Here is a 12,552-nt window from a genome sequence, read left to right on the forward strand (position 1 = left end):
CTTTATCGCTTTTAATACAGAATTTTCAAAAGTGCAATGGAAGTTCAATTTTAGCATATGAATTTTCGTTTATGGTTTGCATGACAATTTTTTTTTTTAACCTGAGATATTATATATCAACAATAATATGTTATGACCATTTTCTCTAATGTTTGTGTTAAGTTTTCGGACCAAGAGAATGTATTCTGGCCACAACTAACTACACGTTGCTTGATACATCTCTTGTGACTGAGCCTAGAGAAGTTTGAGAATCTCAGTTGTGAAAAACAAACTTGGAGGCGAAAATTACACTAACAATATACTTTTACGTACACTCAGAAATGTCGCTGTTCATAGGTTTCCTTCACTTCATGTACTGGTTGAATACCAGTTATATCCAAGGCTGTAGGGAAATCTCACGCACATAAACATAAGAAATGTAAGAAAATTTAGCAACCCACCTATCCCACGATAAACAAGGACCAAGTTGATGTGTGACAGACATCAGTTGTGGCTCGCGGCACGCAGAAGGGGCACAGGGGGTGGGGGAAAGGGGAGAATAAAAATTTAATTAATTTGGAAACAAAAACACCTCCAACGCAGCCGTCGCACCGCTGCAGGCACAGGCACCCTGCCTGCCCTGTGGCCAATCCAGACTCTGCTCAGAGCAGCATTAAGATTGGCTGGGAGCACCCAGCCAGGTCGCTCTCAGTTAGACTGTGAGCCTGTGCATGCTCTCTTCAGCCCGGCAACTTTGTTGCTGGGCTGGAGAGAGCCTACTGCACATGTGTGTTTGGTCGGCCTGAGACGGCCGGCCAAAATTACATGTGCACTGAGGGGGAGTGATGTGCACTCCCCCTCAATGCTCATCACAGCCTGTGGCACAGCGCCTTTTACCAAAAAACGATAAAAAACATAGTTTATTATCGTTTTTTGGTAAAGGTTTGCAGCTGGCGAAGTGGCGACGCTCCTCCGCAATAATGGAGGAGCGGACCCTGAATCATGCATATAGCTTTACACACCAAAGTTCAATACGCATGGTAGCAATATCCAAAACACAAACAAAAACAAAACAAATGCTGTCGATAAACTTACATTACTTGGAACAAAGGCATTTCATAATTAACAAAGTAGAACATTAATTTTACATGTTAACTACATCAACAGAATAATCAGATGGAAGTCCACAGGGTGTATTCAACCAATATTCAAAGGAAATAAAATGTCTTGACACTTTCTGATTTTTGTAATACGTAAATTAAAGTAATTTGAAAGTTGCCTCTAAGTTTATGTTGATCATATTTTATGCTTATCACTTTTAGTTTGTTCACCAAAGAGGTAACAGGTGATATATAAGTGCACCAACTACCTCTTCTCTCTATTAGTGACAGAGACTTCAGTTCTATAACTTAGTGCGGACTACGCATTGAATTGAGCAGGTTCTTCTACATTGTTGAGGTCTGGTAAGTTGCCTGTGCTGCACAAAGACTAAGCCTAAAGGATTAGTGGTTATTAGAAACATGAGTGGCGAGTAAGATGGTCCAATACTCCTCAAGCTGTGGAAAGAGGTGCAGAACCCTAAGTAGCTGAGACTGGTGATGCTATTGGTAGTGATGAAGCTTGTGGCCGGCATGCTTTTCAACTACCATTGATAATTCTGTGAAGGTGTCTTCATGATTCATAGGAATGGACACATTTAAGAGCTTGCCAGCCAGTCCTATAGAACGTGGATTGTCAGAATATGTCACTTGCTGTTCTTGTTGTGATGTGTGAAAAAGTGGAAATATGTCTAAACACCATTAAGGCACAATAACAATGCTGTAACGCATGCCTTTCACGCAGTGTGTCAACATTTGCACAGTGGTAGAAATGTTTACACCAGTGGAGGTGATAAGGCTGTTTATTGACAGCAACACCATAAAAAGGAGAATGGTCTTCTGTTGTAGCCCCTGTGTTCAACTGCACAGATGGTGCAATAGCAGGAGTCCAAATGTCACTTTGTCGATTGCATCATCTATCAAACTACATGCAGTGGATGAAAAGAGTCAGTGTTAGCTACAGTCATTTTCACTTAGGTCCCTAGGGTAGGGGACGTGGGTAAAGGTCCTTTTTTGGCAGTATAATTCTAACTGCTTCTGTAGCAAGTTGCACAACTTCTACCTTCTTCAGTAGCAGGTACTGCAACTTCTACAAGCTTCCCTAGCAAGTAACGTAAGGGCCTAGGCTTATTTATTAATGACATGTGCCTCGTGGTACTTTGTTCCTATATAGAGAGACCCTGAACTTAAAACTTAAACATTTTGTTGTGCTTGCTTAAGCCTATTACACAAGAGGTCAGTGAGAAAGTCAATATGGCTGCAGTAAAGATTTTTTTTTTTATTCAAGCTTATCTAACGAGTTAGAAAAGGACCTCAAGATCTAGTCAAGTACAAATGGTGCATAACCCACTCCCAGGTGGTATAAACTGATTTTACAAACTACACGTGTGCAGTGCAATTGTTGGCTATCATAGATGTACGTGTTTGACATTAAAGCTAAAGAGAGCTCTAGTTCTTATGGAATTAATGAAGTAAAGTGCTTTTGTCTGCTCACATCACCATCTGGAGGCTACGTCGAAGATGTCAAAGACCGAGGTTTAAAATAGTTTCAGAAAAAAACTCGTTAAAACTGGAGTAATTAAGTAAGTTACTGTCAAGCATTTAGTAATAAGTACAAACTATCATTTAGGAAGGCAAAAGGACAGCATTCGCGAGGTTTTCAAATCGGCTTTCACTTCAGAGAAACATTTTATTCAGAAAGTAGTCTGCTTTAGTTTGTAATGATCAGACTTTAGCAGGACTATTTGATGTCAATCTGCAGCTCAGGACCATCAATTTTTAAAAACCCTTGGATCCTAAGTGCAGGAATTTAAATGAATGCCAGTACCCACTGGTGCATTTGAATAAATAAATTGCTATTAAAGAAAATAACACAGAAAGCGCATGCCCGAGAGAATTTAGTGAGGATATTTAGAAAAAAGACGCGACCACACGTTTAGACTCTCTCCTTACCTTGATTTTGGCATCAATGCCAGCTTTTTCGTTTTTCCACTGCGCTTCCCGCGCCCTCACTTTCTCCAGGTCATTTAGCAGGTCAGTGCAGCGTGCCCTGAATCCCTCATTTGCCTCCTCCAGGTTTTTTATAAGCGCTCTGCTCTGCTCTTCCTTTTTCTGTGCACGCTCCTTGGTGTCCTGTGGAAAAGGACCGTAAGGGCCGATAAACAACAACAAAAAGTGAGGACTAATCAGCAAACATAAACCGTTCGGAGACCCCTCGCCGCAGCTTCCATTATCTTTGGCTGCCAAGGTCACCTGCGCACTTTTATTGGCCTCTCCTCGGGCAGGTGGAGGGGTCATATTTTTCAGCTGGGTGACAGCTTTGATGAGCGCACATTTGCAAAGAGGCCATTAATTGATCAAGCTGCCTTTGATGCTGTCCCCAGCTATTTTTTGAGACCCACGCAGACATATCCTCCCAGACCTCGGCTTTATCAATTAATAATGGCGGTCCCAACAGAATCTAATTAAAAGGAGCCCCGTCTTCACACTCCTACTTTCTTTGCTCCGTCATTAACTATTTATTTGGAAGTTATAGAGCTTGGTTGCTTAGCTGTAAAGCATCTTCCTTCAGATTTTTGTGAGAAAAATGCAAGGTACAGCAGAGCCTTGGGCATTCTTTAGTCTGAGCATGTCACTTTCTGTGGCACAAAGGCTGATGCAGCTTTAAGTACTTCAAAAGCTAGCGTCCTCTAAACTATGTGCAAGTCAATGTACCTTAAGTTCTTGGCTTTTATCTTTATATTTCTGCTGCAGGTTGCTCTCTTTTTTTCTGACTAATGTGAATTCTTCATCGACAGCCATCTTCCGCTGAAGAAGGTTGCTTAACTCCTGTTGCTGCCCTGCTGCGATCTGTAAAAAATACAGAAGTAAAACAAAAATAAATAAGATTACCTACCAAAAATGTAGGTAGGGATTCGAGTTATAACAGAGTAAAAAGTCAGCATGAAACTTCCACTGCTATCATTCAAGCCACACTCAAACCTCAAAGGCACAGAAGATAAACATAAGCTTGATCCCGATGTCGCCCTAAACATTCCATAAGTAGTGTACATTTTAGGATCTCAACACATTGTGTGTGGCAAGGGGTGTGGATGGAGTTTATACAATTCACATTTCTTTCTCAAAGAGTAAGAAAACCAGGGCGGATGGTAACGCCATGCTCCAGGGCCTCCCACTCTCCACATTGGACATCTCCCCAAAAGGGCATCCTATGCACAGCAATATTCCTTATCAATAGCCCGAAGAAATATAAACACACACCAGCACACCTTATGGAACCCCACTAGCTGCCACTTGTCAACCCGCACAATATTCAGAGAAGCTTAATGATCTAGTTCAGTGGTTCCCAACCTGTGGTCCGGGGACCCCTGGGGGTCCGCGAAGCCTCTTCAGGGGGTCCGCGACTGCTTAGAAAATTAAACATTATTAACAGATTAGGTCCCCAGCTTTCAGTAATGACTTAATGGGGGGTCCCCGGACTGCAAAAATGATTCAGTGGGGGTCCCCGGGTTCCAGTAATCATTAAATGGGGGTCCACGGAAATCAAAAGGTTGGGAACCACTGATCTAGTTCATAATCTCCATTGGCTCTCAGCACACCCACAACCAGAATTGTAATAGAGTGGTGTAAAAAAAAGGGAACAAATAAGGCAATAAACCTTCTCCAGTTATACACACATGTTCTGAAATCCCAGGCCTGTATTCACCAGGACTGACCAAACCTTGCTTCAGTTTAGGAAATAGCTGAAAATAAATCTCCATAAAGAACACTACATCACGACGAAGTAACAATCCATCACTATTCTCAGAATCTAGGTTCTACGCCAATCACTTGTTGACTATCGTTACCTTCAGAGCACAATACTAACACTACATACATGCATACTATTTATTCAATAAAATGGCAGTTAGATTTGCTTTGGAGCTACCACCGAAACAAAGGCCAGTTTGCGGACTGAACAGAGAACCACCATTCATACAATACACATGAAATTGTCTGCAGCCAAACATTGCACTGGAATTTAAATACAATTTAAACGTTATTAGGTTTCAGATACTGAAAACAGTTCACAAGTTACATAAGTGTGGTAACAGATGCAGGGTGCCGTAATAAAATGAAAAATGACATCGAAAAATAGAACAGTGTACCTGCGTCGGGTGCCCAGTCACAGAAGTGAGATAATTTTACTTGCTATTCCTGAATACAGAAAAGCACGTTTTAATTTTAAGAACTGATTAATGTAGAATAAGCTGACCTAGACACATTCTGAACTACAACTTACAAGAAGGAAAGACTGACAAAGTGAAGTTGGAAGCGGGAACAACTTTTTAAATGAACAGCAGTTAAGTAGAGAAGAACAAGGCGCCTTTGACCGATAGAGCTCTTGCCAAGGCCACTGGAAGTCTTTGTCAGCATAAGATTGCATCTATACAATTTTATCAAACACTGGTTTAATGTAACAGGGTTATACTAAAAGTCCAGATTTTATAAAACATTTTATGAGTGCGTTAGCAATGGCTCATTTTGTGCTCTGTCATGTAGGCAATTGTTTTAACAGAGATTCGGAAATCGAGATGAAGTGACACTGGGGTGTCACAAAACAAAATAGTTTTACGAAATGATTTAGCTACATTTCAAGTCAAATAGTTAAATGTGTATTAAAAATAGAAATGTGCATTAAAAATACGCATTTGTCAAAAACAGAATAAATAACAATAAACCAAGATGTGATTCTACGACCAATGATGATGGATTAAGTAATTTAAAGCATAGTCATTAAGAAGAAAAATACAAACATGGGGCCATCCATATGTACTGAGAAACGATTCACAAAGTGTGGTCGTAAATTGCACAGCAACGCTCTGTGAATCAATTTTGATTGTGCAAACTGACCTATGTACTACTACATCGATTCGCCAAAGTCAGCACCTGCAGTGGCTCACAATTTAACCTACCTCACAACTATTCATAAGCAAGTCACAAATTTGGACTCACTCAAATTGGATGCTATCACGGGAATGGTAGCTTACCACCATGCCTGAGCCCGACATATAATAAAGTACTTTTTTTTCATGCAGCCCGTTTTCCTTAAAGGAAACGGGACTGCATTAAACAACCAAAACATGATTTATTTAAGATGTTTAACAGTTGCCAGAGGTCCCCTGGACAAATGCCCACTCCCCAACTTTTCTTTTTTAACATTCATGAAAGAGGACACCTTCCTCTTTGTGGATGGGTTTTCACCTCTTGAATATTCAGTAACCTATGAATGGTTTGCAACAAAAACAGCAGTCCAAACTATTCCTACATAACATGTAACACAATTTAGAAAAGACCCCGTAAACACTTTCCTTCCAAATTGCAATTTGGTGTGGATTTCTAAACCTACTTTGCAATTCGGTTACTTGTTACCAACTCGCAAAATGGATATAGTACATTAAAAAATGGCAGTTAGCAGCCGTAAACCATGTGGTTTAGTGAATGGAAGGGTTTGGAACCTCTGAATGGCTTTGTATACCTGGCTCTAAATGCAATAAAATAGTTAGTGACTTGTTCAATTAGAAGTCAGCACACTTAGTATCAATTGTGAATTAATGTATTTTTTATTTTATTTTCACCGGATGGTCTAAAACTTTATTAGAAGCAGGTTGGGCACCCAATGAACAGTAGCACCCATACACTTGTAAAAAGAACAATAAAACATTTAAAACACACAACAACAAAAATCACACATTTTAGAGTGCTACAGAGCAGATTTTTACAGTAATCAGAAACTACTTTTCTTGCATAATGGTGGCGGTATCAAACTGCTGAAATGCTAGCACAACCACAATTAAGGTCTACCATGCTTCAGATACTGGCATCTCTCAGCATTTTGGCCAGTTACAAGCCTAACATACCAACAAAACAAGTAACACATTTATGGGCCTAAATCAAAATCATCCACTACTGCCAATCAAGAGAGTGGACGGCCTGTATGAAATCATGGGGGGCACCTATGATTCTTACTTATAGGTGCAAATAGCTCTCCTGACCCATAGATTTATGGCTAGTCTATTACTTTACCCAGAAACCTAAGAATTCTGAGATGTTAAGACTGACAAAGCAAGGATTCCCATAGCATGCACATGTTTCAGGTTCTTTTCCCCTGCTCTAGTAATGTTTCTCAGAATGCCCACGAAATACTTGAAGCCCTTGGATACTGCATACATGGAAATGGTTCAATAGAACATTCTGTTTGTACTATTTCACATTGTGAAAAACACAACTGCTTATGGCTGAAGCTGTTCTTCCGACTAAAAATGGAGAAGAAGTCATTGAGGTACATCTTGACTTTGACCACTAAGAGACAAAGGGGACTGGCTCCATTTAGTAGACCTCCAGACAAATATACATGCTTTCAACATCTTTCTGAAAGCAGGTTTATTGTCAATTTAGCACAGCCTAATTGAAAGAAAATTCCATACCTTAGGAGCCAAATAAGAGAAGGAGCGCCCTCCACATCTCACTCTGTCAATTTTTGGGAAAGTAGTGAGTTTTCCGACCTTAAAGCCCTACCGGGAAAGCAAGGCTGCACTAAGGATTGTGACAGCTGATGGCCTATTTTGTGGTAAGCACTCTTTACAATGCAGAGGGCAGTAAACTGTACCGTTGTTCAATTGTGAGCCAGTATGCCAATGCCGGCAAGCTCCATATGGGCTGATGTCTCAAAATGTTCGGCAGAAGGCGAGCCGCTGCATTTTGTACTAACTTTAGCGTCTTGACTAGGTAGCGAGGGGAGCAGTTAGAAAATACTCAGGTTTGTGATCAGACAAAACATTACCAGTACGATACTCCATCCTCAACTGTTCTTTGAACCTAATGCTGCCACAGTATCTACAGTCCAGTCACAGGAAGCAGACCGTATGTGCCACTAGGGGATGTTCATCCAATGCAGGACAACTCCATTCTCTACGATCATACCTATTAGTATGCACTCTTCAGTACGCAGTCATATCTGGACTTGCTCCTCAAAGTACAAGCAGCTCAACATACACTCTGAATTAAGGGGAGTAGACTACCAGAATAGTTGGGTTACAATTTTAAGGCGTCAATCCAACATTCTTATATATCCACGCCACACCATCTAGACACCTGACGGCTCTCCATTAAACCAGGCCCCAGCACCAGTGTTCTTTCCCTAAACTGTACCTTTGTTCCCACAATTGGCACAGCCCTGGCACTCAGATAAATCCTTTGTAAATGGTATCCCTGGTACCAAGGGACCTGATGTCAGGGAAGGTCTCTAAGGGCTGCAGCATGTCTTATGCCACCCTGGGGACCCCGCACTCAACACATGCACACTGCCTCACAGCTTGTGTGTGCTGGTGGGGAGAAAATGACTAAGTCGACATGGCACTCCCCTCAGAATGCCATGCCAACCTCACACTGCCTGTGGCATAGGTAAGTCTCCCCTCTAGCAGGCCTTACAGCCCTAAGGCAGGGGGCACTATACCACAGGTGAGGGCATATGTGCATGAGCACTATGCCCCTACAGAGTCTAAGCAAAACCTTAGACATTGTAAGTGCAGGGTAGCCATAAAGAGTATATGGTCTGAAAGTTTGTCAAACACAAACTCCACAGTGCCATAATAGCTACACTGAAATGTGGGGAGTTTGGTATCAAACTTCTCAGCACAATAAATGCACACTGATGCCAGTGTGGAATTTATTGTAAAATGCACCCAGAGGGCATCTTAGAGATGCCCCCCGAATACCAGTCCGACTCCTAGTGCTAGGCTGACCAGTTTCTGCCAGCCTGCCACAACCAGACGAGTTGCTGGCCACATGGCATGGGGAGAGTGCTTTTGTTACTCTGTGGCCAGGAACAAAGCCTGTACTGGGTGGAGGTGCTTCTCACCTCCCCTACAGGACCTGTAACACCTGGTGGTGAGCCTCAAAGGCTCATGCCTTTTGTTACAGCACCCCCACGGCATCCCAGCTAGTGGAGTTGCCCGCCCCTCCGGCCACTGCCCCACTTTTGGCGACAAGGCTGGAGGAGACAATGAGAAAAACAAGGAGGAGTCACCCACCAGTCAGGACAGCCCCTAAGGTGTCCTGAGCTAAGGTGACCCCTGCCGTTAGAAATCCTCCATCTTGAGATTGGAGGATTCCCCCAATAGGATTAGGGATGTGCCCCCCTCCCCTCAGGGAGAAGGCACAAAGAGGGTGTAGCCACCCTCCAGGACAGTAGCCATTGGCTACTGTCCTCCTGATCCAAACACACCCCTAAATTTAGTATTTAAGGGCACCCCAGAACCAGGGAAATCAGATTCCTGCAACCTAAAACAAGAAGGACTGCTGACCTGAAAGCCCTGCAGAGACGATGGAGACGAAAACTGTTTTGGCCCCAGCCCTACCGGCCTGTCTCCTGACTCAAAGAAATCTGCACAGTGACACATCCGACAGGGACCAGCGAACTCTGAAGCCTCAGAGGGCTGCCCTGGAACCCAAAGGGCCAAGAAACTCCGAGAACAGCGGCACTGTTCACCCACAGCAACTTCTTTGCATCAAAGAAGCAACTATTAAAGAACTCACTCTTCCTGCCGGAAGCGTGAGACTTTACCCCCTACACCCGACGCCCCCGGCTTGAGCTTCAGAGAACCAACACTACAGTGAGCACCTCACAGGGAAAAGCCAGGAGGGGTTCCATAGCGGTATGCGTACAGCACCTTGAGACCCTAACGGGTGAGTAGTGCGCTATACAAGTGCAAAGTTTACAGTTTACTCCCAGGCGACTGTGACCTCGTAAGTAACCCGAGATGACCCCCCTGGACTCCCACAGCGACGACTGCAGAGAGAATCCAGAGGCTCCCCCTGACTGCGACTGCCTGTAACAAGGAACCCGACGCCTGGACCAAGCACTGCACCCACAGTTTCCAGGACCAGAAGGAACTGAACCTCAGTGCAGGAGTGACCATCAGGCAACCCTCTGCCTATCCCAGTTGGTAGCTGGCCCGAGAAGCCTCCCTGTGCCCTGCCTGCACCGCTAGAGTGACCCCCGGTTCCCTCCATTGATTCCTATACAAAGCCCGACGCCTGCTTTGCACACTGCACCCGACCGCCCATGTGCCGCTGAGGGTGTGTTTTGTGTGCCTACTTGTGTCCCCCCAGTGATCTACAAAACCCCCCTGGTCTGCCCTCTGAAGATGCAGGTACTTACCTGTTGGCAGACTGGAACCGGAGCACCCCTGTTCTTCATAGGCGGCTATGTGTTTTGGGCCCTCCTTTGACCTCTGCACCTGACCGGCCCTGTGTTGCTGGTGCAGTAACTTTGGGGTTGCCTTGAACCCCCAACGGTGGGCTGCCTATGCCCAGGAACTTGAACTTGTAAGTGCCTTACTTACCTGACAAACTAACCATTACTTACCTCCCCCAGGAACTGTTGATTTTTGCACTGTGTCCACTTTTAAAATAGCTTATTGCCATTTTGACAAAAACTGTATATGTTAATGCTGTAATTCAAAGTTCCTAACTTGCCTATGTGGAGTACCTTGCATTTTATGTATTTACTTCAAATCTTAAACTTGTGGTTCTAAAAATAAATTACAAAATATATTTTTCTATATAAAAACTATTGGCCTGGAGTAAGTCTTTGAGTGTGTGTTTCTCATTTATTGCCTTTGTGTGTACAACAAATGCTTAACACTACCCTCTGAAAAGCCTACTGCTCGACCACACTACCACAAAATAGAGCATTAGAATTATCTAATTTTGCCACTATCTTACCTCTAAGGGGAACCCTTGGAGTCTGTGCACACTATCTCTTACTTTGAGATAGTATATACAGAGCCAACTTCCTACAGTAGGCATCTGGCCAAAGAAGTGTTCCAGCCTGGTATAATCAATCTTTGATTTAGCTCTACTTTTAACATCCAAGACATACTTTTTCATAAATAATATGGCCAACAGCTAAGGTGTCTGTGCATCAGAACATGTATCTAAAAAACTGCGGACACTTGACTGATCCCAACAGTGTGAGCATGGACTCTGAAAAGAGTAGGCAGATACTGTGTTGAACAGCTTTATAAGATTCCTTGTAAGCAGTCATATTGCAAGTGAAGTTAGCCATGTCTTTGTCTAGGATAAAGCAAGGGCTATAAATAAGTTCAAAAGAGAATGTTAATGCTTCATACATGGGCTCTTTCCAAATATTTCAAATATGAAGGGGTCTCACTGATCCAAGAGCACAACACACGCTGAAGTAGGATTGGGAGTGGGAGAGGGACGGCATACCCTAGGGGATGGTCCGGAGGAGGAAGTTTCCCAAGTGGTGCCTTGAGATCCCCGTACTGATACATGGTCCGCATGGAGATGCACAAAAAAAAAAAAAAGATGAACGAGTCGCCACAATAGTCGGGGGGTGGAGTGAATGGCATACTGCCCCCATTATACACTGGTGAGCCCCGGGCACGGCCTTTTCACTTATGTTGCTATGCTTTAGTTCCTTAAAGATTATCAGCCACAAGTCACACCCACACAATGCTGTAAAGTTGACCTTCTGTTTAGTTTATATACCCTTCCTACCCCTCCCCCCCTAGTTTTCCTCCTCTTCCTTTTTCTTCCCTTTCTTCTCCTTATTCTCGTTCTTCTTTTCCTTATGGTTTATCCTCCAAGTTATAGATTGAAGCGGGTTTCCTCGCCCTAAATTTGTTATTCATAAGCATGACACAAATCAATGCTGTAAATAGATGGAGCATTGCACAGATTGTCAATAGGATTAGTGTATTAGAGTTAGGATCCGACAAACCCATAAATGCTAAGGAGTACACCACGGAAATATACAATGAAGCACAAGTAATGTATACCATAAGTGCGGCTTGTTTAATGACCAGGTATAATGAGTGTAAGTGATTACTTTGAACTGACATACAAATGTAAAATAACAAACTGTTAATAAAAATATATTTAAAAAAAAATAATAATGAAGGGGTCTCACTGATGAAAATGATTAGAAAATGTTGATGGTCCAGGGAGATGTGGGGGGTGCTAGAGTGTCCGATGCAAGGTGGCCGCACTTTAGGGCTGCTCTGCAGACTGGAATGAGCCATCCGTTCATGATCCTGCTCCCGTCCGTTTATCTGCCCTGTAGACAAAGGGTCACAACGCCTGATGCAGTGAGGAGCAGAGATAGACCCCAAGAGCATGACATGACAGGCTAGAAAGAGAGAAATCTGATTCATAATAGCGAGCAGCATGAGGCCTTCATCATGCAGAAAATGGCGGCAGCTGTGAATGCGATGCAGCGCAACTGAAAGGCCTGACCAGAATGGAGTAAAGTGAAGGAACAAATTAAGTAGGACTGACTCAGCGTGGCCTGGTCAGAGTCAGAAAAGTGAGAACTGTGACTAGGGGCATGCGAAGTGAAAAGAGACCGATTAGAGGGCCCAAGGGGCATATTACTGAGCAGCAGGGTAGCATGACATACGGCGGCTGG

General features: G+C 43.3%; 1 protein-coding gene across 1 annotated transcript in view; it reads right to left on the reverse strand.

The window, feature by feature from the left end:
* The window catches only part of CNTLN (centlein), a 1,263,565-nt gene that overhangs the window by 975,735 nt on the left and 275,278 nt on the right, over nucleotides 1–12,552 (reverse strand). Inside the window, exons 5-6 of the mRNA XM_069239496.1 lie at nucleotides 3,792–3,926; nucleotides 3,030–3,209 (exon numbers count right to left, since the gene is read on the reverse strand). Of these exons, the coding sequence (XP_069095597.1) occupies nucleotides 3,030–3,209; nucleotides 3,792–3,926 (315 nt within the window). The remainder of the gene's footprint in view (nucleotides 1–3,029; nucleotides 3,210–3,791; nucleotides 3,927–12,552) is intronic.

Source organism: Pleurodeles waltl, chromosome 1_2, assembly GCF_031143425.1.
Source record: "Pleurodeles waltl isolate 20211129_DDA chromosome 1_2, aPleWal1.hap1.20221129, whole genome shotgun sequence".
Lineage (NCBI taxonomy): Eukaryota > Metazoa > Chordata > Amphibia > Caudata > Salamandridae > Pleurodeles > Pleurodeles waltl.